A 24815-nucleotide genomic window follows, 5' to 3' on the forward strand; every position below is an offset into this window, starting at 1 on the left:
TCCAGTAGAAGAGCAGATGTTCGTTTCTCTCTCTCTCTCTCTCTCTCTCTCTCTCTCTCTCTCTCTCTCTCTCTCTCTCTCTCTCTCGATCTCCTTTCTCTAAGACATTTTTGTTTAGTCTTGCTGCCTTGCTTTGCCTTGCCCACATGAGCAATGGAAGCCCAGTGACAGTGCTCCTCTGCTTCCTACGCTGCTCTAGCATGGCTGTAGGCTCACATCAGCAATAGTGTAAGGTGGCAGAGAGGGCGGATGCATAGCGAAGAAGACGCCACGCTTGTTACGCATACCTAAAATATTTGTGTTTGAATGGGAGAATTGTGTTTCATTCAAAAAAGGCTTCTTTTAAGTGTGACATTTTTAATTGGCACATTTAATTGTCAGATGTGTTAAAGCAAATAAATTGAAATACAAAAATGTTTGTCCGGAATGTATTTTCACATTTTTCACCCAGGGGCAATGATGTAAGGGTACTCACTCTAGATGTGGAATATTCACGTTTATATTTGTTTGTTGACTGATTGTAGGCATATTATAAATAACATCTAACACCAGGAGTAACATCTTCTGTTTAATTCTCTCCGGATACACACACACACACACACACACACACACACACATGCACTTTACAGTCTAGCTGGATCAATTTCTATTGCTTCCATCTCCATACATTCTATTGCTATCCCATGTCCATGTTGTTTAACGTGAACCCACTGTGTATCCTCTCTCTTAGGTCAACATCATCCCCATCATTGCCAAATCAGACGCCATCTCCAAAAGCGAGCTCACCAAATTCAAGATCAAGATCACGAGCGAGCTGGTGAGCAACGGCGTGCAGATCTACCAGTTCCCCACAGACGACGAGACCGTGGCAGAGATCAACTCCACCATGAACGTAAGATCCTCCTGGCTGTTTTTGGGCTCAGTGTCGAGGCCTTATAACTAGGGCTGTAACGATTTTGTATCGAACCGAGAAATCGTAATACACAGTGTCACGATACTGTATCGTGATACAAGGAGGCAGTAACGTGATACGCCTTTTTAGAGTTTTGATGCACATCAGCCCAGAAAACAACCACAGGATATGAGGTGATAACACTTCCAAGCAGCAATTATTATATAGAAACTTTTAATAATCATTAGTAGTCTCTTGTAACCTATTCTACCTATAAACTATCATTAGTTTTTATTCATAAAGTTTATAATGTTTGCAAATGTGAAATCGTGAGTTGTATTGTTACAGCCCTACTTATAACGCATGCCATTCCACAAGTGGAATAGTGTAATAGCCATTGAAAAGACTTTACTGCCATAGTACAACACTCCTACGTCATTACACAACTTTTACACATCTGAAATTGGTCATTGCCTTTCTGGTAACATCACATTTATAACACGGTCTTCACTGTCATAACGTGTGTGTGCCTAGTGAATTTTTCCCCCTTACCAGCGTCATTCCACCGATACTTTCTATGACGCCACATGAATTTCACTTTGGAGTCAGTCTGACCAGCCTTCCTATTCTCAGTTCTTATCGAGCCAGATATTGCTACTTTCAGATCTGTATCTCCCACGTTGCTTGGCAAGTGACACTACTTAATAGATTTGTACATTATTACAGTGACCATATTTTGACTAAAATCTCTTCACAAACCTTCACAGCCCTCCACAAATTTCAAAAGTTCAAATTGAAAATGGGCACATTTTTCTTAATGGAGCGACCACTCATAATGTAAACGAACATCACATCCTTGAGGCCCAAAGAGAGACACCATCTGCTGTCCAGTCCCTCTCCCTTCCTCTTCACGCAGATTGCAGCCCTCACACAATTTGCATGTCATATTTTTTAAATATATTTCAACTATTATGTATTTAGACTGAAAAGAAACCCTCTGCACAAATATTTCGGAAAATGAAATTACCATATGCCCGTTGGATCTAGAACATGTGCATTATGTCAATCAGACTGTCCAGAGACACTCAGCATCTGCTGTCCAGTCCCTGTGCTTCTCCTCACTCTGACTTCAGTCCTCAGTCAATTTGCATATCATATATATTCTTTTAAATGTTAAACAAAAATACTCTAAATGAGTAGAGAGTAGAGAGTAGTAGAGTAGACTTTATTGTCACTATATAAATATAGCGAGATTATGTTTAGTAGCAACCCACAAATGCCCACAAAATAAAAGATATATTAACAATAAATAAATAAAATCCATAAAAATTCATAAAAATCCATGTGCATCTCACAGTATCGATAGTCCTGAAGTATTGAGGGGGGGCAGGTGACAAATTGAGTTCAAGAGTCTAATGGCAGTAGGGTAAAAGCTGTCCTTCATTCTTGTAGTACGGGCACGCAGAGTCCTAAAGCGCCTGCCAGATGGTAGCATGGTGAAGAGCCTGTGACCAGGGTGTGTGTGATCTTTAAGGATGTTTAATGCTCTGTTTGTGCAGTGTGTATGGTGGATCTCCTCAAGTGTGGGTAGTTGGCATCCAATGATTCTCTCTGCTGTTTTAATGATGCGCTGTAACATCTTCTTGTTGTCGTGTGTGCAGCTGGTGTACCAGGATGTAATGCTGTATGTAATTACTGATTCAATTGTACACCTGTAGAAGTTAGTGAGCAGATCTCGTGGTAGCTGGGCCTTCTTTAGAGTGCGAAGGAAATATAGCCTTTGGGATCCCTTTTTAGCCATTGCAGAGGTGTTGGCGCTCCATGACAAGTCCTCGCTGATGTGCACACCCAGGAATCTGAAGCTCTGTACGACCTCCACTGGCTCCCCTCCGATGTTGATGGGTTGGTGGTAGTGGTTGCCCTGGCCACACCGCCTGAAGTCCAGGATCACCTCCTTCGTTTTCTTGGAGTTCAGGGCCAGGTTGTTGTCTTGGCTCCAGCGTGCCAGCTGCTCCACCTCCTCTCTGTAGGCCGTCTCGTTGTTGTCAGAGATCAGGCCAATCACGGTTGTGTCGTCAGCAAATTTAATGATGGTGTTTGTGCTGTGCTTAGGATCACAGTCATGAGTGAAGAGGGAGTACAAAAAAGGGCTCAACACACATCCCTGCGGCGCGCCTGTATTTAGGGTGATGGGTCTTGAAAGATGTTTTCCCATGCGTACAGACTGAGGTCTGTCACTGAGGAAGTCCAGTATCCATCTGCAGACATGGGGACTGAAGCCGAGGTTGTACAGCTTAGTGGCCAGCTTGATAGGGGGAATGGTGTTAAAAGCGGAGCTGTAGTCAATGAACAGCATTCGCACATAGCTGTTTGGTTTCTCCAGGTGTGAGAGGGCAGTGTGAATGGCCAATGAAATGCCATCCTCTGTAGATCTATTCGCCCTGTAGGCAAATTGATGCGGGTCGAGGGATGGTGGAGTGATGGACTTGAGGTGTGCTAGCACCAGTCTTTCAAAGCATTTCATCACAATAGGTGTGAGCGCTACAGGGTGGTAGTCATTGAGAGACTTGATGGCCGCCTGCTTGGGAACAGGAACGATGGTACTGGTTTTCAGACAAGTGGGGACTGCAGCTTGTTCTAGAGAGATGTTATGCGGGTAAAGACTGCACTTAGTTGGCCTGCAATGCCTGAAACGTCTACAAATCCAAATCTTTTGAAATGTAAACTGACAAAAGGCACATTTTCTTGATGAAGGTCATAATGTAATCAGACAGTTCTGAGAGAGCAAGCATCTGTTTTCCAGTTCCTCTGCCTCTCTTTTACTCTGCAGCCTTCAGGAAATGTGCATGTCACATTTCATCCACTGTTTTTGGTGGGTTGTTTTTCTTATTCAGATATCATACAGTTAACAGAAAAAACATTGTCTACACATCTTTTGAAAATTAACAGGACAAACATGCAGATTTTCTTGATCAAACAAGTCATATTGTGAGCAGACATTAGAGTGAGAGAGAAAAAGACCCGTCCTCTTATATAACGTGCAGTCCTTCTGCCTTTCCCCTCCATCTGACTCCAACCCTGTTATTGATGGGACATTTTCTTTCAACTAAGCCAATAATTGTGTACTTAGACCAAAAAAAACCCTTACATATACAAATGATATACATATACATACATACTGTATACAATACCAACAGTCATATCATAACTACAGTCTAAAAGAGAGAGGCCATCTGCTGTCCAGTTCCTCTGCCTCTGTTCCCCTTTACTCTGACTGGAAGCCCTGGGGCCGGAAATGGCACCACAAAGAGGGAGGAATGCAGTGGGAATCTCTTCTCACTCCAGGAAGTGTTCTGCTCTGCGTGGGAAAAGCCCTCAACTGGGCCCCACTAAATACACACTGTGTGTGTGTGTGAGAAAGATGGTGTGTGAGGGAGAAAGTGAGTGGGGGAGTGTGTACGTGTGTGTGTGAGAGAGATTGACGGGAGTTTGTGTGTTTTTGAGAAAGTGAGTGGGAGAGAGAGTGTGCGTGCGTGCGTCCGCGTCAGTGGGGCTGTGGGGTCGTGGTAGTCTGTGAACAGAAACATGAATGATTGGAACGTGGGTCGGTCGGAATGCATCGGTTCCTCCCCACAGCCTCGACTGGTGTCTGTGCTCCACACAGCTTAAATAAACACAAGGTCAACACAAACAATTAAGACCAATGTACGTGATAAAACAAAATAAACAAGCACAGATTAGGAAAACATCCGTTGAAAATGCAAAGGGGCTATGGGTTTAAATTGAAATGGTGTTATCTTACATGAGGTCACAAGTTTTGGAAGAACTGTGCAGTGAGTCCTTGCACAGATTAAATATTCAGTAAAACAAAATGATGCAAAAGGCTACATGGGACATGATGAAATAAAATAAACAAACATGGATTATAGAAAGCATCCGTTGAAAATGCAGAAGGCTATGGGTTTAAATGAAAATGTCGTATGTAACATGAGGTCACGGGCCTTGAAAGAAGACCCTCAGGCTGTGATGAGGAGGATACTGTGAATATAAACATGAGGTCAACATTAACCAATTAAAAGCAATTAAATCAACAGGAATCAATTAAAAACATCAATCAAATATCCGCACTTGGCATTTGCACTTATTGTTCTGTATATTCTCTGTGCACTTTGTATTTGCCTATTTCCTGTGCACTTTGTATCTGCAAGTGCTGCATGAATTATTATGTCCTTGATTGTAATACATTTGGCAAGCGCTTTTGTCCAAAGCAACTTGCAATGTTACAATTATTATTAAATACATGAACAAATGCAAAAGGCTTTGGTTTTAAATGAAAATGTGGTAATGTAACATGAGGTCATGGGTCTTGGAGGAGCAGAGTGAGTCCTCCTCAGGCCGCGGGGTCTGGTGAGGAGGATGTATTAATAGCCTTCCTGCTCAGCTGCCTCCCTCCCTCCCTCCCTCCACGTCTTCATGGCTCATATCGGTCGCTCTCTCTCAGAGCCTTGGCCCTTGTGTCTCTGACATGCATGCGTATACACACACACACACACACACACACACACACACACACGTACCATTAAACAGAATGAGACATTCGCATACAGATATGATCTCTCAAGTGCTTCTCTCTCTCTCTCTCTCTCTCTCTCTCTCTCTCTCTCTCTCTCTCTCTCTCTCTCTCTCTCACTCTCTCTCTCTCTCTCTCTCTCTCTCTCTCTCTCTCTCTCTCTCTCTCTCCCACTGTATGACTCCACATTGCTGTAATCATTGCCAACACAATCTCTCTCAGACACACATACACACAGGATGAGACGCTCAAACCACACACACACACAGATACAGACACTGTGACACCCACTTCCTGTCTGAGGAAAGCAGTTTCCTGTTCTTAGCTGTGTTTCATCAGCAGCTCTGTGGCCCGTTGCCCTGTCTGCTGTGTACACTAACACGCGCTGCTAATGGGAGGATAGCGTTAGTTAGTGCCCATGCTATCTTATGTCAACACGTACAGCAAGCCGACAAACGGACAAACAGAAAGTGTAAGAGGGTACTACTAACCCTTGAGAATTATTTTTTTATAAGCCAAGGCCTTCCAGTAAATCTAGTGATTAGTGCCCATGCCATTTTATGTCAACACGTACAACGAACTGACAAACAGAAAGTGTAAGAGGGTACTAACCCTTGAGAATTCTGTTTTTATACGCCAAGGCTTTTCAGTTAAGGTAGGGGAGCTGTCCTCCCATGTCAGTGTGGGACATTTCGGAAAATGTTATTAATTCCAAAAGTATTGCTGATTGGCATCACAGCTTATTATAATAGTCCTCAGCTGACCTTTTCGATCGGGTTGCTCACTTCACTTCAGTGCTAGCGAATGCGCTCTCAGGCTATAATTGATATCCATGTATACAAGGCTTCATGGGCTCATGGATGTTGTGTAAGGATTCTCCTCCGTAAGCAAGTCCCCCCCCTGTGGGGATTAGACTACACTTCCTCTAGATAATGGTTAATGACTTGGTTGACAGGAGGTTATCATGCGTCATGTAGTGTGTGTAGACGTTTGTGTCTGTTATCGTGTCATGTCATGCAAGGCTCGATTTCAACATTCCTATTGCAGATACAGGGTGTTTGTGTGTGCATGCATGTGCGTCTGTATGTCTTTTGTGTCTATCTGTGTGAAGATGTGTGTCTATGTCTATCTGTGTCTAAGCGTTACTTTTGTTTTTTTATTTTTTGGCTGGATGGCCATTTACCGTTTGTGTGTGTGTCTTGTGTGTCTATCTGTCTGACTTTGTGAGTGTGGATGGAAATCTTTAATTTTCTGTTTCTGTTTTCCTGCTGCAGGGCCATTTACCGTTCGCCGTGGTGGGCAGCACTGAGGAAGTGAAGATCGGCAATAAGATGGTGAAGGCCAGGCAGTACCCCTGGGGGACAGTGCAGGGTAAGCCATGGACACTAGCCACGTCCTGAGTACAGAGGAAATGAGAACAGATACCTCACACACACACACACACACACACACACACTCCTCACAGACACGTCCCCGTCCCCCCCACCATGCACACACATACACACTCACCAACACACACCCTCTCTCTGACCATGACCTCCACAGTCTCGCATGGCAAAGTATGCGGGGCCACCGCGTCAATTCCCACACAGGAACGGTAGCTGTAAGCTGTAAGAGACTCGCCATTGTTTTAACTCTTTCCTGACCAGCTCAACTGACAAAGTTTTGTGATAAGTTATAGCAAATTGTTATGTTATCGGTCATGGTATTGCTACCAAATTTGGTCGACAGCATTTGTTAATAACCCATTTTTTTTGTCAGACGAGAGGAGGGATGCCACTGTCAACACTGATATCAAGTAGAGGAAATGAGGCCGATAACCCCACCCGACACACACACACACACCCTCTCTGTGACCATGACCTCTTGTCTCAGCTGTCTCGCGCGCACACATAAGAGAATGTGCAAAGCTGTTGCCTCCTTTCCCAAAGACCACTGACTGGTCAGGACTGAGTCAAAAGATGGCCCCCACTGTCTCCTATTGCAAATTGCACGCTGTGCTGATTCAATTGTTAGCAAATTTGGGCCAACTTTGGTAGGGAACAGATGGGCGTTCTGCCATTTCAATGTTGTACACTTTATATAGATGCTGTAGATTTCTATGAGTTCCATATGAAAAACCTCCATTTTATACTAATTTAATATGTATGAATAAATGTCTAGTCAAACATACACTTTTCAACCCGAGGTATCTGCCTATTAGACAAATTGGTGAGATGTGCTTGACTATTCAACACATGATTAAGTTATGTAATTGTTCTGTTTCCTGAACTCATTCTCTCTCTTCTCTTACCCATGCCCTGAGCCTCATCAGTGACAGTTTGTGGCATTGACTGGACGCAACATATAGTCCCCCTCCTAACTATGTTGGGAATGTGTTACATGGGAATGTATTGATCTTAAAGATTTTATCCAGCGTCCACACATGGAAAACCCTTTCGCATAGTTGAAATAGAGATACTCCCCCACCCACACACACTTCTATGGCAGGTGATTGTTAAGCACACCCACATAAAATATAATATGACTATATACATTTATTTGTCAAATAGTATGACATATTCAATATATTTCAAGTATCTTACAATATAACATGCCTGCCATATATACAAACTTGGTGCCATATATCTGCATATTATTACAGGAAAATACATGTATGACACTTAAACACATTTTTGCTATATTTTGAAATATACTGTAGGCCTACCTGTGTACAAATTTACACAGGACTTTTGCATAGTTTTCTTATATGCAGGGGACATGCATACATAGGCACTGACATTATTATAGGCCTACTGTTAATGTAATTTCCATATACTGACAAATTGCAATTTGTGTGTGGGCACCCTCAGCATCAGGTGACTGAGGTGAGTCAGTGTCGTAACTGGGCCACAGCGGGCCCCGAACTGGGCCACGTGTCAGCTGAGGTTCCATTTTAAGAGCAGGACCAACAGCCTGAGTCACTGCTCTGAAACGTCAGGTTGCTCTGCCCTCGTTTATGCTGTTCCCTAGCTGTCATCTCCTCTCTCTCTCTCTCTGCCTATCTGTCTATTTATTCACTGTTTTCATCCCTTCCTTCTCTCTCTCTCTATCTCTATCTCTATCTCTATCTCTATCCTTTCCTTTTCTCTGTCTTGCAGTTTCTCCCTATCCTTTTTTAGTCAGTGTCACATACTGTACTGTGGGCCCTGGTGTGCCCGGCTCTGAGACCCAGCTAGCTTTAGCTCCATGCAGCATAAATACAATGGTGTTTTCCCCCGGGCAGGCTCTGATGCTCGCACGCACGCACACACCCACGCACGCACACACTCTCATACACGTGCATCTCTCTGTCTCTCTCTCTCTGTCTCTTTCTCTCTGTCTCTCTCTCTCTGTCTCTGTCTCTGTCTCTCTCTCTCTCTCTCTCTCTCTCTCTCTCTCTCTCTCTCTCTCTCTCTCTCTCTCTCTCTCTCTCTCTCTCTCTCTCTCTCTCTCTCTCATATTACAATAGTGTTGGCCCCAGGCGGGCTCTGACATTGTGCATCGGCTCCTTTTCACTGAGCAGCACATGCTGCCACAGGGCCAGCGCGCTCTCTCTCACACGCGCACACACACACACACACACACACCACATGCACGTGCACGTGAGTCCAATGAGCACAGACCCAGATACCGAGCACAGGGACTGACCTGAGGGCGCATAAATGGAGTTAATAGGCATTATTGTGTGTGTGTGTGAGAGAGAGAGGCTGTGAGAGGAAGAGTTTTAATGTGTGTGAGAGAGATGGAGGGGGAGGGCAGAGCAGACTATAACTACAGCAGGTGGGAAAAGACTGCAATATGAGAAGCACTTAGCATAAATCAGCAGTTGAAGCAAACTGTCAAACAGCAATTCAAAAGCATAATTGGGCTTTTTCACGTGACATCACTAGCAATGGGTATATGTAGCATACAGCATAGATATGAACTTGCATGCTGCTGTTTTTTATGGAATTTAAGCATTTAAGGTAGTGTGTGGAGGCTCTACTCATTGCACCTCGCTGCGGCTTGCCAAATCACCTCACACCCACTCACTGCTGGACGGCATCCTCTCTAACACTAATTTCTGAAAATATTGTTTTCTCTCCTTCTTGCCTATTCAGATAAAGGCTAACATAAAGATTATCGTCCATGTCAATGAACTGATTTTAAGACGGGCAGTCAGTATACAGTATTTCTTGTAAATGGCATGTTAAACAAAAGGCCCATTGTATAGTTATGGCATTTCATTTCTTCGTGATTGGAAGATATTGTATTTAACCCATTGATGCTGGATGCTGCGAATATGCAACATTGACTTAGGCGCCTGGAGCTGCATGGTTGCTACATTCAGGCTCACGAGATTTGAGTTTGAATTTTTTAAAAAAAAAATTAGGGTATGTTAGAGTTGAATGAACACATTCTAATGCAAGATGAGGGTCTTTTCAATGCAACTTTTATCATGTTTTCATGAGCTTCGGACGGAGGGTGAGATATTTGGGTTTTTATAGGCTGAGGGCACCCTTTTCCAAAAAGGGCTCAGGCATTTAGGTGTTTTTTGCAGGTACCTTAGGTTAAAATGGGTTAAGCAAACTACCCAGGTGGTGCCACAGTTCAACCACCTGGATCCCATAAATAACAGAATTATAAAACAACAAACGTATAGTTAGATATACAGACTGAGATGAGAAAAGGAGGAATGCCTGCAGCATATGAGGTACTATGGCAAAGGCCTTGTGATATGTTAGTATCAAAGGGAAGGCCACATGGTTTCATAAGTACTGAGTGGAAAAGCCCTTGTGATGTGTAAGTAACTGTGTGGTCTCTCCTTCCTTAATCAGTCGAGATTGAGAACCACTGAGTCTTTGCGGAGATGGGGGGGATGCAATGGAGAACAAGAACCACTATGACTTTGTGAAGCTGCAGGAGTTGTTGATGTAAGAGTATGTGTGTTTGACTGTGTGGTCTTTTCTTTTGTCCAACAGTGGAGAACGAGAACCACTGTGACTTTGTGAAGCTGAGGGAGATGTTGATCCGCGTGAACATGGAGGACCTTCGAGAGCAGACGCACACACGTCACTACGAGCTCTACCGCCGCTGCAAACTGGAGGAGATGGGCTTTAAGGACACAGACCCCGACAGCAAACCTTTCAGGTGAGCGAGCGAACACACATGATCGTACATACACAAACACACACCAGCACAAGATCTGGTTGTAGATAATGTGTCAAGCCTGTGTTTGTTAGTGAATCTGTGGAAGACCGCAAGGTCAGATTATCATCATGCCATTAAAAGAATAAACAGAAAAGAAGTGAGCAAACTTTTTTTTTAAAGCAAAAAGTCACTTTTTTTGTTCAGCACCAGGGATTGTGCCCAACCTAAGCCACAAATTAAAGGACACAGACCCGGATAGCCAACCCTTCAGGTGAGCTCATAACAGGGCTCATGCTGCGCAATCCAGACCCTGTCTCAAACTCACAACCTCTTGTATGGAAGGCAGGCATGCTGCCAAAGGCCAGGCTGCCAACTCAGTCAGTAACTATTCCATTCTGAGTTCTGGTAACTGGAAGTGTGCATGCGTGCGTGCGTGCGTGCAGGCGTGCGGGTGTGCATGCACACACACAGTAGATGGGTGTCAAGGATACTGACTGACCCCAGCAGCAAAACAGGGCAGTTTGGCATGCAGAACAGGACAGCGAGAAGCTATTATGATGCCTCTCCCTCCAGGTGCAGGTGTGCTCTGTAACCCAATAGGGGACCAAGACCCAGCACTGCCATTACACTGACTTTGAACGACCTGAAGGGGTTAGGTGGGTCAAACTCAGTGCAACTTGTAAGGGGAATGGAAGGGATTTTTATTTCTGGTGTTTATCTCATCTCTAAATTATTGTTTGATCTCTTTACTACTTGCTTTCCTCTCTTTTCCTCCCCCCTCCTTGTCTGCAGTAAACATACTGTATTATGGAATGTAATGGGTTTATGACAGAATGAGGAGGAGATGATGTATGTATGTATGTATGTATGTATGTAACTCGATCAAACTTTTGTTCCTACTTACTTAACTACAGTTTCATGCACTACTATGCCGTCTTTCTGCCCTGTACAGTGTCCTTAGATATCTTGAAATCCGCTCCAAATAATGTTTATTATTATTATGATTATTATAGTAGTAACTCTCCTCTGTTTCTCTTGCTCCGCAGTCTGCAGGAAACGTACGAGGCGAAGAGGAACGAGTTCATGGGGGAGCTCCAGAAGAAGGAGGAGGAGATGAGGCAGATGTTCGTGCAGCGGGTGAAGGAGAAGGAGGCGGAGCTGAAGGAGGCTGAGAAGGAGGTCAGTTAAGAAGATGCTCTCATCCACTTGCAGTTATTTAGGTCCAGGGTATCGGGGTACAGGGTAGCGTAAAATGTGACATCTTACCAGACTGTCTCAGTGTCTGATGGGTCGCTGACCTCAGAATGCACTCTACTAACTTTTTCATGACGTGACGTCAGACACCTTCTATTCAACGCATTTGAAGCAGGAAAAGCTGCATCTGGTGGCTTAAACATAAACTTAGACTCCACTGTTTTCTTTGGAAACCGGTAGTTGTTTCTCCTGCATCACTTCAAAAACGGAACTTGTCTGAGGTCATTGTGTGAAAGGCTAGTACCCCCTTAATGTGCGCCGTTCCACTAGTGGAACACTGTTATAGTGACTGCAAAAACTTAACTACCATGGTACTAACACCACTATGACAGTGCACAGGTCCCTTAGCAATACATTATGACTTGGTCATTGCCATTCTTCTAACGGATAATTTTAAACAGCGGTCGTGTCTTACTGGGTTAAACCTTGTAACTTCTGTGTGCAGCTCCATGAGAAGTTTGACCGGCTGAAGAAGCTCCACCAGGACGAGAAGAAGAAGCTGGAGGACAAGAAGAAGTCCCTGGACGACGAGCTCAACTCCTTCAAGCAGAAGAAGACGGCCGCCGAGCTGCTGCTGTCCCAGGCCCAGCAGGCAGGGGGCTCCACCACGCTCAAGAGGGACAAAGAGAGGAAAAAGTAAGTCAAACAACTCTACTTTTTACTTTATTTCTTTTCTTTAGGATAAGGCAAAGATGAGTCATACACCAATTAGCCTCCTTTTAATACATTTTATTGTTGTGATGTTTCGGGGCCCTACGCCTCTTCCTCACACTAAGAGTCTTCAAGCTTCCTCAGTCTTCCTTTTTTCTTTCCTGTCTGTATTTTGATTAAGTGTGGCCATACTGTGTGGACAGACTTTTAACAAGTGCATTTTTAGGATGTTTTGCTAAGCTGGAGCAGGTTACTAAAGGAGATGGATATGTAAATGTTTGCCAGAAAATAATAACGGGCATTTATCTGATCTGATTGAACCCTTTTCAGACTGAACCGAACATTGTAGTAATAAACCTGTGTTGCTCTGATACACAAGTGGAACCAAAGGGAGTTTTTTAAAAGTACTTATTTGCCTGTATAATCATCTTAACACCAGGTAAAGTGACATTACTGCAGCGACTACTATTATAGCTTCTAAATTGGTGATTGGCACTCTAGTCCCACAGCTGTTAAACCACTCATGCAAACTAAAAACAAATCAATAACCTGGGCTTGCACGCACATCCAGTTGTGTTTACACTCCCACTTCATTGATCTGTTCCGCTAACTATGCTCCAGGCTCGATGGCATTGCTAATGGGAGTTGTCAATTGCATGGGTATATGGGATATACCCGGATATCTAAGTCTATGTGGATAAAAGCAGCAACTGCACCAGAGGAAAATATACACGTTCAGAGTATTAATCATTATGTTTCATTAAACTGACTACCTATTGAAGCATTTTAAGAAAAAAAGCCCACACTAATGATGATTGATGCTGAGGATTATTGATGGCTTGTGCCTAAGCACACCCACATGACCGACATGCTGTCCCGTTTAATGAAATGTAAGAAACTGTACTTGAGAGTGCATTTATTTTTCATTTTGTTGGCACAATGTATCAGATGAAGAAACAAAGCCAAAAGTCAGGGACCACTCTTATATCTTTCAGTTTATGCTTCGTCTGACTGACCTCAAGTGCCGGTTAATGGCTAACTTATTGTGTGGATTATGTGCAAATGGGTATTTAGAGGTGGAGGTAGTCTACCATCTTTTACTTCGAAAACCAGGTGATAAAACTACATAAAACCAGATGATTTCACAATATTTGATGATGAAACATGTCACTGTGGGGGAAGGGAGTACTTCTGGATTGCCACCTCTCCTGTTTCTAACTAACTTTTGTTTTGTTTGTTTAATGATGTGTTTTTCTCTAATCACGTTATTAACGATTGCTGCTGATTTGTGTATTTAATTTAAGCTGATTTGAGCCCCAGCACCTGACCAAGGAAGCCACTTGCACTGAGAAGGTTCATTTTTTTCATTTATTTGTTTTATTTTGTCCTCTTCCTGATTTTCTGTAACTCCTGATTGTTTCTCGTCTCTCAGCCCTTCCCTCTCCTTTCCAGTTTTCCAGGGAGCAACATTACACCTCTCCTCCCCACTGTGCAACACCCTCTCTCTGTCTGTCATGTCCATACGTTACTGATCAAACACTAGATAACTTCTTTTAGCAGCAAGATGGAGCGTCTGTCTCTTCCCTAAAGCAACTAAAAGCATTTTGGTTTCGGTGACGTAAAAGATTATATTGTAGCTCAATTGCAGTGTTTGAGATGTGACATGTTCTATATATCCAATAGATTAACATGTGTAATATGTGTTCATAACATGTATGTGTAGAACATGTATAACATGTCTGTGTTAATAACGTGTATGTGTATAACATGTCTGGTTTTGTGACCTGTATGTTGCCCATGCTGTTTTCCAGTTAACCCTTCACCTGCTCCCCTCCCTGCATGCTGCATGACCTCCCTCTCCTTACCTGGTAAGGCTGCTGTAGACACGCAGTGTACTACTAAACGCAGTGTACTACTAAACGCAGTGTACTACTAAACGCAGTGTACTACTAAACGCAGTGCACAAAAAACCTTAGTGTACTAAAGACCTTAGTGTACTAAACGGCAGTGTACAAAAGGCCGCAGCGTACTAAACGCAGTGTGTAATAAGACCTCGGTGTACTAATTGCAGTAAAGCATCAATGTCAAAGACCCCAGTGTACCCCAGTGTACTAAATGGAATGTACTGAAGCATTAGTGCTATTAAGACCCTAATGTTTAAAATGCAATGTACCGGTACTTACCAAACCATCAGGGTACTAAATGGAGTGTACCAAATGATTAGTGTCAAAGACCTAAACAGAGTGTACCAAAGCAGTCGTATCAATGGCCACAGTGTACTACAGCATCAGGCCTAAGGCATCTAATGTACTAAAAGAGTGGTGCGGTGATGGTGTCTGGTCCGTGGTGGAGTTTGGTGAATGATACAAGATCCAGTTGACATAGTGGCCTCATTCATACTTATTCCTTCTCCTGTGACATTTGAAGCATTTTTTTGTGATGTTTGAAGCATTGTGTGAGGGAAAAGGTGTGAATACCAGTTGCCCTCATGGAGCACTGGAATTGGCAGGAAACGGTGATGAGAAAATAATTTCGATACCCCATCCCAACCACATCATAGTCCCCAGTGACGCCCTGAAAGCTCTGGGTGCCCCCCACCACACCCACCCTGAGTTGACCTCATCTCGCTCTCCCCTCCCCCTTAGCAACCCCCTGCCAGCCTAGCAAAATATTTACCAGACGGGGGGGAGGAACGGCCTTTGTATGTATGTGAAGAATGCGTGCCATCCATTTCTGTCATAGTCGAGCAGGGCGGATGGGAGATTGTCGCCTGTGTGTGCCCGCTGCCAGTACCCGCTCCCCACTGCCAGGGCTTGGGCCGACAAGTGTATTAAATAGCGGCAGTTTATTATCGCTGGTGGGTGCCACCCCCCTCGCCAGTCCATCTGTGCCCTGGACTGCCACAACAGGCGAACAGCTGTGTGCCCAGGGTCTGTGTGCCCACCCCAACACCATTCTTGCACTTCTCCCATTGCTGGGCCCCACACACACACACACACTCACACAAAGGGCCATTCATGGGGCCGCTCCCACAGTCAGATGTCAGATGTCACAGTGGTGCGTCTCAGATAATGTGCCTCTTCATGATGGGCCACACACACACACACACACACACACACACACACAGACATTTCCTAGTCATCTCGTAAAAGACAAACCGAATGTGCCAGGGTCAAGCAGTCCTTCTTGGTCTGGCCACAGCAGTAGGGGTGAGTGTTGGTGTTATGGGGGAGGCAGCGAGGTGGGTCAAGGGACTGGGTGTTATGGTGTGGATGTGTTGTAGGCAGATGAGGGTGTTTGTGTGGTGGGGCAGGCAGGGAGACTGGTAGGGGTGTTGGAGGGTGCGGGAGCTGAGGGGGAAGTGCGTGGCAGAGCGGATGGGATCGAGGATGTTGGTGTTTCGGGGGAGGCAGCGGATGGGGGTGCTGAGGGAGCGGGTGGGAGTGCGGAAGCGGGTGGAATTGAGGGTGTTTGTTTGTTTTGGGGGCTGGTTTGAGGAGAACTTGACATCTGCTCTGCAATCTGGTCCCCTGCCGCCCTGGCCTTGTGTGTCTCACAGCAGCCTCGCAAATGAGATCTGCGGTGTGTGCAGTGTTTCCCATACATTGAGGAAACTATGGTGGCCCGCCATAGTTTAAATTTGGCCGCCATAGTTTACGAAAATGTAAAAAAAAAAAAAAAAGAAATTATATCCGTTTTTGTTAAAAACTCTGTACTGGTTAGATAAGTAGTCCCACGGTAACACAGAATGAGGGGAAAGCATTAGGAAGTGACCGTAAGGGTATTACAGTTGATTCATGTGTGCACACGTGTAACATCGGGTGAGTAACAGAATATGTGCGCAACGATGCGTTATGACACGCCGATATGCGAGGATCTTCGTCCAAATCGCTAGTCGCATGCATCATCGCTAACTGCGTTTACATCGCGTGCCGCGTGTAAGGGAAATGTTAGTTGTTTACATGTATGGAATTCACTTCAATTTGTGCTGTTTCTTGCTTCAGTTGTGGACAAAACGATTGGCCAAACTCACAATAGAAAGCCTTTGCTGTGCTACTGTCCCAGAGAGCTGAAAAAAAAAAACCTTCATAGAAGAAGTCACACTTAACAGGGGGGTTAACCAATCCAATGAGTTCTCTCATTGCTCTCTCTCTCTCTCTCTCTCTCTCTCTCTCTCTCTTAGTAGCCTACTATTTACCCATAACAAATGGTGAATTTCTGAGCCCTTTTTAATTTGTAGCCTATACCACTGAAGGCATGATAATGCTTCATCATATTTTAGAAATAGGGCCTATGTGCCTTTTATATACCAAATGTTTATCATTTTGAAATTGTTTCAGTTGTTTATGACTTGTGTATGACTGAAATTATCTCTGCATACTATCAGTGCTGCATTGCTTTGTAAAGATAGGCTATTCAACACACTTTAAAAACACACTGAAAAGATACGGCCATAGTAGCCTACTGAAAACATTTTGTTCATAATAATGGTGATTAATAAATGGTGGTCTTAAATTTTCATACTGACATCCTTGAATTTGACTTGGTAGATCACGGCAGACCATCAACTTCAAAAGTAGATCTTGGTTAAAAAAAGGTTGGGCACCCCTGCTATAGAGAGAACCACAAGTGCTTGAAAGACAGGGACCAAAAGCCTAGTCAAGTTGTTGTAGTTTACTTGGGTTTGGGAGCAATATAAAAAACCTTCAGAGAAGGGACAGTTGGGATGAGTTTACTAACACTCCCTAGGCTTTGTTTTACAGTTGTAATGAGTTTGGTGACAGACCTTCATTGACACAGCAGAGGAGACATCGGGCTGCATATAGAAATTAATGTGTAATGAATGTGAATATAGACATAAATGTGTAATATGTTGTTCAGCCCTTTTAATGGGAGGAATTTGGAAAAAACTGGCCCTGTTACCAGCACCCCTCATGTAGAATGTGTACGCCTACAGATATGTGTGGGGGAAAAGGCATAGCCTACCCTCTAAGACCCTTTTTGTCTATGCGTTAACAATTTCACAGTGCTCTTAAATTCTTATCTCTGCTCCTATTTTGTTTTATTATTGTTTCCCAGACCCCTGCATGAGGGACGAATGAAACTGTGTTGTAAACAGAAATTATTCACTGTACTGCATTTTTTGACAATGACGATGTACTACTATTATACAAGTCATGGGTAAAATCATGTAGCCTTATTTCTCAAAATATAAATGGCTGAAATATAGGCCCAGGCCTACAGTTTCTCCATGCGCCAATGTCATACTGTTGTCATTGTTTTGCCGTTTTGCATTTACGCTGTGTGAATACACCCCCTCCCCCCCCCCAAAAAAAAAAGGGCCCGTGTGAGAAGACCCCCCCCCCCCCCCCCCCCCCCGGACAAAATAAACCCCGGCTGCCCCCATAGTTTCCAAAATTTCTGTGGGAAACACTGGTGCTGTCAACTTAGCAGGAAGTGAGTGTACACACAAACCAAAACCTGATACGGCAGCCAGGCCATAGCCATAGTATTGGGACAAGGCCTATGGAGGTAAGGTCTAGGGAGACGAAGGGAGGGTAAGGGGTGATGGTGTGGATGTGTTGGGAACTGGTCGAAGGGACTTGACATCTGCTCTGCAATCTGGTCCCCAGAAGCCCCTGACTTGCGTGTCTCCCAAATCAGCCTCATAAATGAGATCTGCTGTGTGTGTGCACAGTGCGACCAGTGATCAGACCACTGATTTGGAGTAAATTGGCCTGGAAGTGAGCACACAAAGACCAACGAGAGATTAACAAATGGGGATGAAGTACTACGGTCCAACACTAACATGCTCTTATAGATTTTTTTATTTTTTTGTGTCTGTGAAGATTCATATTCATTCGGTCAGGTTGTCACTCAAAGGAGTTAAGTTGTGCTGTAAGCTTGAAGATGTTTCATCCAAAGGTGTATGTGGGTGCCTTAGCCTCAGACAGACTGCGATGACAGAGGGTCGCTAGTTTTCAACTGCTTTAGCAGACAGATAAACCCAGTCGAAAAACCCAGACAGTGACAAAAGTAATATTCTAAATCCGTTAAAGGGTTGATAATGTGGTGGGATGTTCAATTAGTATTACAATAGGTACTGCAGCCTTACTTTTGTTAGGTAAGCTCACTCGATGCAAAATCACTTGACCATGCTAAGCCATTCGTCGCAAACACAAACTTAATGATTTTCACTGCATGTGACTTTCTAACACGTTCCACTCTTGGTGATCTTTGTAACCTCTTTTATCATGCATATGCACTACATGATTTTTTTTTTCCTTTCAGTTTTTGTTTCCCACCAATGGGACCAATAACGCTTAATCCTTCTCTTTTTCCAGTTCTGGATTCCTGTAGAATGAGCTCCTTCAGTCCACGCTGTGAACGAGTTTACAGACCCCCCCCCACTCCTATCTCCTGAGCCATGCTGTTCTTTGTGCCCCTTTGCCCTCCGTGCCCCCTGCCCCCAAAACATCTACCCCATCTTGCCCGGACCAACCCCATTCCACCCCCCCTACCCCACCTGCCCCCCTCCCCAACTGCTCCTGCTCTCGTGACGCTGGATCCCCTGTATATGTGAATGGAATCCTTAACTCATATGCGTTTCTTTTTTATAATTACATCATGCTGTTCCTGTTCTGTATTTTTTCCAAAGAGCCAGTCCACCCTTGCCCCATTCCCCCATGTTCATACAGCAATGCCAGCAAAGTGCCGTTTTTAAGCTGTGTGTGTGTTAAGTTGTGATGAAGGCCCTGTATACCTGCATGATTGAATGTCGTCTTCTTACCTCTACATGAACATACAACCACTGTTAATTGGCAGCAGTTTGGAAGGCATGTTTAAATAAGGTCACACATCAGCATGTTGGTCTGACTGTACTCTCTATAGGTCTGCTGCAAAATAAGATATTTTTGCCATGCAGGTCTAATTTGTACAATTTAAGTAGAATACATTCATGACAATCATATGCAAACTACATTCATAGTGCCCTATTTCAGTGTGTGGGTAGCCTGGTATCTGTAGTTCCATAGGTAGGTTCTAAAAGAACATTTATTTCTGTTGTCAGTAATAGTTTTATATCACAGATCATGGAAACGTCTTGAATTGACTCATTTTTTTACAACAAAAGTATCGTCATACAGTTTGTGTTTTTACTGATTGCCTCTAGAGGGAGGTACACCACTAGTCAGGCGTTTAAAAGTACTGTAATAGCATAGCAATAACATGTTCCACCACTTACTTACAAACCGTATTTTTTAATTGAATTTCCATTTAACAATGTCCACGAGAACATTTGGAAGAAAACCGTAATGGACAATATGCTGATGTTTGTGTCCTATTTAGATATAGTATGTGCAGATTGTGAGGCTGCCAGTCAGTTTCAGCTATACCTCATAGCCTCATTTTTATACTTTGCTATAAGCACATTTATATTAGCTTGATATTAGCTTTTATGTTTATGGGACATTTACGACAAATGTGAACAGCTTTTTTATATGTTTGCAATTGACTTCTGTCAAACAGATGTGTTTTATATACTCAGTACATTCCTGATAGTGTATCATGCCTTTAAAATGATGCGGTTATCACATGGGAAATTATACTGCATTTAAAATCAGTGTGTACACTCCTTTTTAAAAGCTTCTAAAATCTCTTTTTTTAAATAAAAAGGTTACATTTTCCAAACGCGTAAATTGTTGCACAAGTTCTTTTGCATTGTCCAATCTTGATATCATTTTTATTTTTATTTATCAGGTAGAGTTGTGATTATGGAATTATATAGTGTTCATTGTGATGATTGAGGCACTGCATATTTTATATAATTTGTTTGGAGTAATTGTTCACAACAGAGTGAGTGGTTGGGCAGTGATCAAGCACTAGCTGGGTTTTTAACCTCGCCTGCGTCTAACAGCCTGTATAAATGATCTTGAGTGTGGTGGGAGATTTTTATGTTTTATATTTCCTTAGCGAAGACCATAAAACGGTTACTCCTTGGGAGGAAAAAACCCTGTCTGCTATCGCCAGCCAATAGCAGTAATTAACCACCTCGCCCAATCAAAATGGAGTCATTTCCCCCATCTCACCCAATCAAAAAAAAAAAGACCCACTGGGGCAACAACATGCTTACGTACGTGTGTGTCCTCTGCTTGTCTCATTGCTTACTTGCTATGTGTTGTTATTTACTTTCCTTTGCAGTAATCCCTGGCTCTGCACAGAGTAGGTCCTCCACGCAACTCCTACGCTTTGCTAAGGGACCAGACCTTGGCTTATGTTGGCCACCCTCCGCCACTAAGCCGGGGGAGCTACAGAGTGGACTGCCATCCCTCTGGGGGTTTCCATGGGTTTCTTTTCCATTTTAGCCAGCAGGCAGGGCTGGGTTTTTTATTTTATTTAATTTTTTATTTTTTATTTTCACTTTCGTTTGGTTTGTTTGGATTTTTTACTGGGTCTTTCACTTGCAGCGCTTACTAACAGCAAAGCATATTTCTGTCTGCTTCTGCCAAAGCTTCATACTGTCCGTGTGGTGTCCTGTTTCGCAATACTTGTGTGACTAACACCATGTACTCTGTGACCGTGTTTTGTATGGCATTAGAGATTTCAGCCGCAAACTGATATGCTTGTGATGCGTAATGCTTTTTCTTACAGCACAAAAAAAACAGAACGCTTAAAGCTCGGAATTTGATATGATGTGTTATGTACTGTTAATGTTTAAATATAATAACAATGTCTTACATATTCTGACCTGTCCTTCTCTCGAGGATCAAGCTATTTATTTCTTTTCTCGCTCTCTGGAATTGGCTACATGGCTATAAATAGGCTGCCAAATAAATGATGCATAGACTGTAGCGCTATGAAATGGCATGTTATTTATTTATTTTCCCAGCTAACTGAAATTGGCTAGTATATGACCACAAATATCAAACACATAATGTTTAAACTGCTATGAAGTTCAGCTGATTATGCAGCATGTTAATCAGTCAGCCATGGCTACATATTATATTAGGCATTGCTTTAAAGAGAACTTCATTGACCTCTGACACGCGCGCACACACACACACACACACACACACACACACACACACACACACACACACACACACACACACAAACACACACACCTGAGACTCACTAAATACCCATAATCCTCTTGTGTTTGGTGCTGTTTCTCTCGCTGGCGTAGCTCTTGGCATTGCAATTAACTCGTTTGTGTGTTCTCTTTTTTCTCTCTCTCTCTCTTCCTCTCCTCTGTAGCTTCTTCTAATCTGTTTTGGCCAGCTGTCTGATCTGAATGAAGAGGGGGACTGCAGTTTCTACGACAACTAAGCGCCTGTTTTACTCCCCGCTTCTCTTGTCTTTCTCACTTCATCAGCCATTTTTTAAATTTGCCCCCCTCTCCCCTCCCTTACCTTACTTACCGTCTGCTCTACTGAACCTGAACATGGCCGTATGTGGGCTTTACATGGTATGTTTGACAAAAGCAAGTTCATATGCCTAATTAAGGCCATGCCATCCATCCACACAAATCCACACTGGCTGCCTTTGTACAGTATTGTGGCAAGGGTCAAAGCCTTACGCGGAGGATCACTCTTCCTCTCTTCCTTTTCTCTTTAAAAGTGTACAAACCCAGGAGTGGACACTACTGCTTGTACTACACGGGGAACGTACATGACATGTCCACACACAAAGCCTTTTGAGTTGTTTTGTACTAAAAACTGATGGCTATTGCAAAGTAACCATACACATTACAGGGATTTTTTTTTGTTGGAAATCCTAATTCTAAAGAAAAAAGAAAGAACTTAGATGGTCATCTGTTTATTATCTGCATATAACACTGAGTAGGTCTTATTACTATTATTGCAATGTCTTGGTTGATTTGTGTTTTGATATTCATCTTACAGAACTGCTACATTTTATGCTATAAATAGACGGATATTTGCTGTTCCATGTTCATGGGTTTTGTACCCCACCCCTGTAATAATAATAACTGTGACAGTGGAGAGGCTTTGAGATTACAAAGGCCAAAGAAGACTTGGGGCTTTTTAACCAGAAGAAACGTAGACAGTCTCATATCATCTATAATGTGATGCCAATGAAGTATGACCCCTCTAACTGTAATTTCATTGGATGAGACTGTCGTGGAAAAGTCACTGACCACTATGAAAGGAATAGTTCTTTTGTTAAGTGAATTAAGTTACAAACTTAATAATAACCTTAATAATTACGTAAAATACCATGTAGGACTCATTTGAAGGCTCTCACAAGTGCTGCTTTGTGGCATACAAATGTTGCATGCAATTTAAACACCTTTGTTTGATAAAAATATTATTTCTATTACTTTTACTGATTTTTTTTTTTGCCCTTTTAAGCATTACGTTTTGTCATCCTAAAATCCCCCCTCGTAATATTACGTTTGTATATTTATTCTGGTTGTATACAGATTTGCTCCATAAATGTCGGCATTCATTTTACTGATGTTTTAAATAGATAATGTGGTCAGAATATGAAGGGTTTGGGTGTTGAAAGCTAAATGCGAGAAACCGATATTCATGCATTTTATATAATTTATAAGGATCTATTTTGTGTATTGAAGTGGAGACATGTTATGGTCAACGAATATTGGAGTAATATTGGAGAAAAGTGAGTTTCTGTGTAAACGTTATGGTGTGATGAATGACCATGCATTTTCCCAACATTAATGTCATATTGGTTTCCTGCCCTGCCAAGAAAGCAAGATATACCATAAATCACCACAAACCTGTGTATTATTTAACTTGTTGGATTCCATTGGTGTACATTTTCAATAAAATTATGATAAAATACATTAAGGGTGGTTTGATTTTAAGATCACTTTGAGACTACATACTGTACTTTGTTAGTCATAATCATTGAACCACCAGAACACATCATCTTAAATGTATTTCATTCATAGATGACTAACAGAAACATGGACTGAAAGCACAATAAATAAGTGCAAATCTTTCGTTTGGTTGCACTGTATGGTTAGGATATGTGTCAAGTTAAACTTTGCAAGGACGCTGCCCTTACCTAACTAAGTATGGTGACCATTCTTATATTGATAGTGTTTATTATTTAGTGTGTATGATGGGCATTTGATTGGTTCCAAAGGACAATGCATAGCGGAAAAGTAACACAGTAGCTCCAAACAACATTCTCATCAAAGCATCCTCAACTTGTAACTTTTACAGGAGTTTAATGAAGAACGGGCCTATGATGAGATATGAATAATGTTGCAGCTGTACCCGAATGGTAAGGGAGTTGGTCTTGGAATGGAATCATCGCATCCCATATCGTCCACAGCTGAAGACCCCTTGAGCAAGGCATTAAACCTCAAATTGCTCCAGGGACTGTAACCAGTACCTTGACTTGTACCTAAATAAACCACATCTCCTGGTTTGGCTGTAGGAGCATGTTGTATGGAGTTAATGTACTGGCAAGAAATCATGTAGCTCTTTGAGTGCCATGGACTTGAAAACGAGTCTCTTCAGAATGTATGGCACTGTGCCAAAGACTTGATATCAAGTCAATTGCGTTTTTTTTATGGGGTGTGGGACCTAACACGTTGATCTGGTATGTTTGTTGTTCACATGGACAAAAAGCTCAAGTTGTTATGGCTTTTGAAAAAACACACAAATGTTGAAAAAAAACCTGGCAACCCCCCGGTCTGAATTTGAAAATGGCTGGCACTCAATGAGTTAATACTAAATGAAGAAGCTTAACTCGACAATTCCTGTTAAATTAGTTTAGTTTAGTTTAGTTTAGTTTAGTTTAGTTTATTTGATAGGGACAGATACATAACATGTAGGTTGCATAACAACCAAACAGCAAGCACCATAGCATTTATAGCCAAAAGCTAATTACCAATGCTTGTCCCTAGAAGGGCTTTTAAATTTTTTAACAATTTTAGTAATTGCACATCCAAAACAAAACCCCTAAAATAATGAAGACATGTTTCAGGAATTACAACAATGGTTATATCAGGAATTACATGTTCGTTAATGACAAAAGCATCCATTGTGAAGAATCCTGTTGTCTTATCTGGATAAGAGGTTGCCAGAATTCTATTAGTGCCCTATGGCCCTACAAAAAAGCCTGGGATTAGGCCTTCCACCAAAAGCCTGCATGCATGATGTAATACAGTAACAAGAGGGCAAGGCCTTCTCGCATGTTAGTCACCCACCCACTGTCTTTATTTTTCCGTGCTTCACCCTTAATCTGTCAAACATTACTTTTTTTAGTGATAGATCACCTTTGGTTGGCCTGCCTTAATGTTTT

The 24815-nt window shown here is 42.7% G+C and overlaps 1 protein-coding gene across 7 annotated transcripts in view; it reads left to right on the plus strand.

Moving 5' to 3' along the window:
- septin6 (septin 6) overlaps positions 1 to 23343 on the plus strand; it is a 35709-nt gene extending 12366 nt beyond the window's left edge. Inside the window, exons 5-12 of one of the 7 annotated variants that reach the window (XR_010032895.1) lie at positions 731 to 892; positions 6737 to 6833; positions 10445 to 10613; positions 11660 to 11792; positions 12313 to 12503; positions 13823 to 13871; positions 14330 to 14386; positions 18863 to 20253. Coding sequence is in view for 4 of the 7 variants with exons in the window: in XM_063189830.1 (XP_063045900.1) it covers positions 731 to 892; positions 6737 to 6833; positions 10445 to 10613; positions 11660 to 11792; positions 12313 to 12503; positions 13951 to 14050 (852 nt within the window). In the remaining 3 variants the exon portion in view is untranslated. Of the gene's footprint in view, positions 1 to 730; positions 893 to 6736; positions 6834 to 10444; positions 10614 to 11659; positions 11793 to 12312; positions 12504 to 13822; positions 13872 to 13950; positions 14307 to 14329; positions 14387 to 18862; positions 20254 to 20717 lie in introns of those variants that run through there. The other 6 variants (XR_010032896.1, XR_010032894.1, XM_063189833.1 and 3 more) reach the window with 6 other exon arrangements.
- The last annotated feature ends 1472 nt before the right edge of the window (positions 23344 to 24815 follow it).

This window comes from Engraulis encrasicolus, chromosome 23, assembly GCF_034702125.1.
Source record: "Engraulis encrasicolus isolate BLACKSEA-1 chromosome 23, IST_EnEncr_1.0, whole genome shotgun sequence".
NCBI lineage: Eukaryota > Metazoa > Chordata > Actinopteri > Clupeiformes > Engraulidae > Engraulis > Engraulis encrasicolus.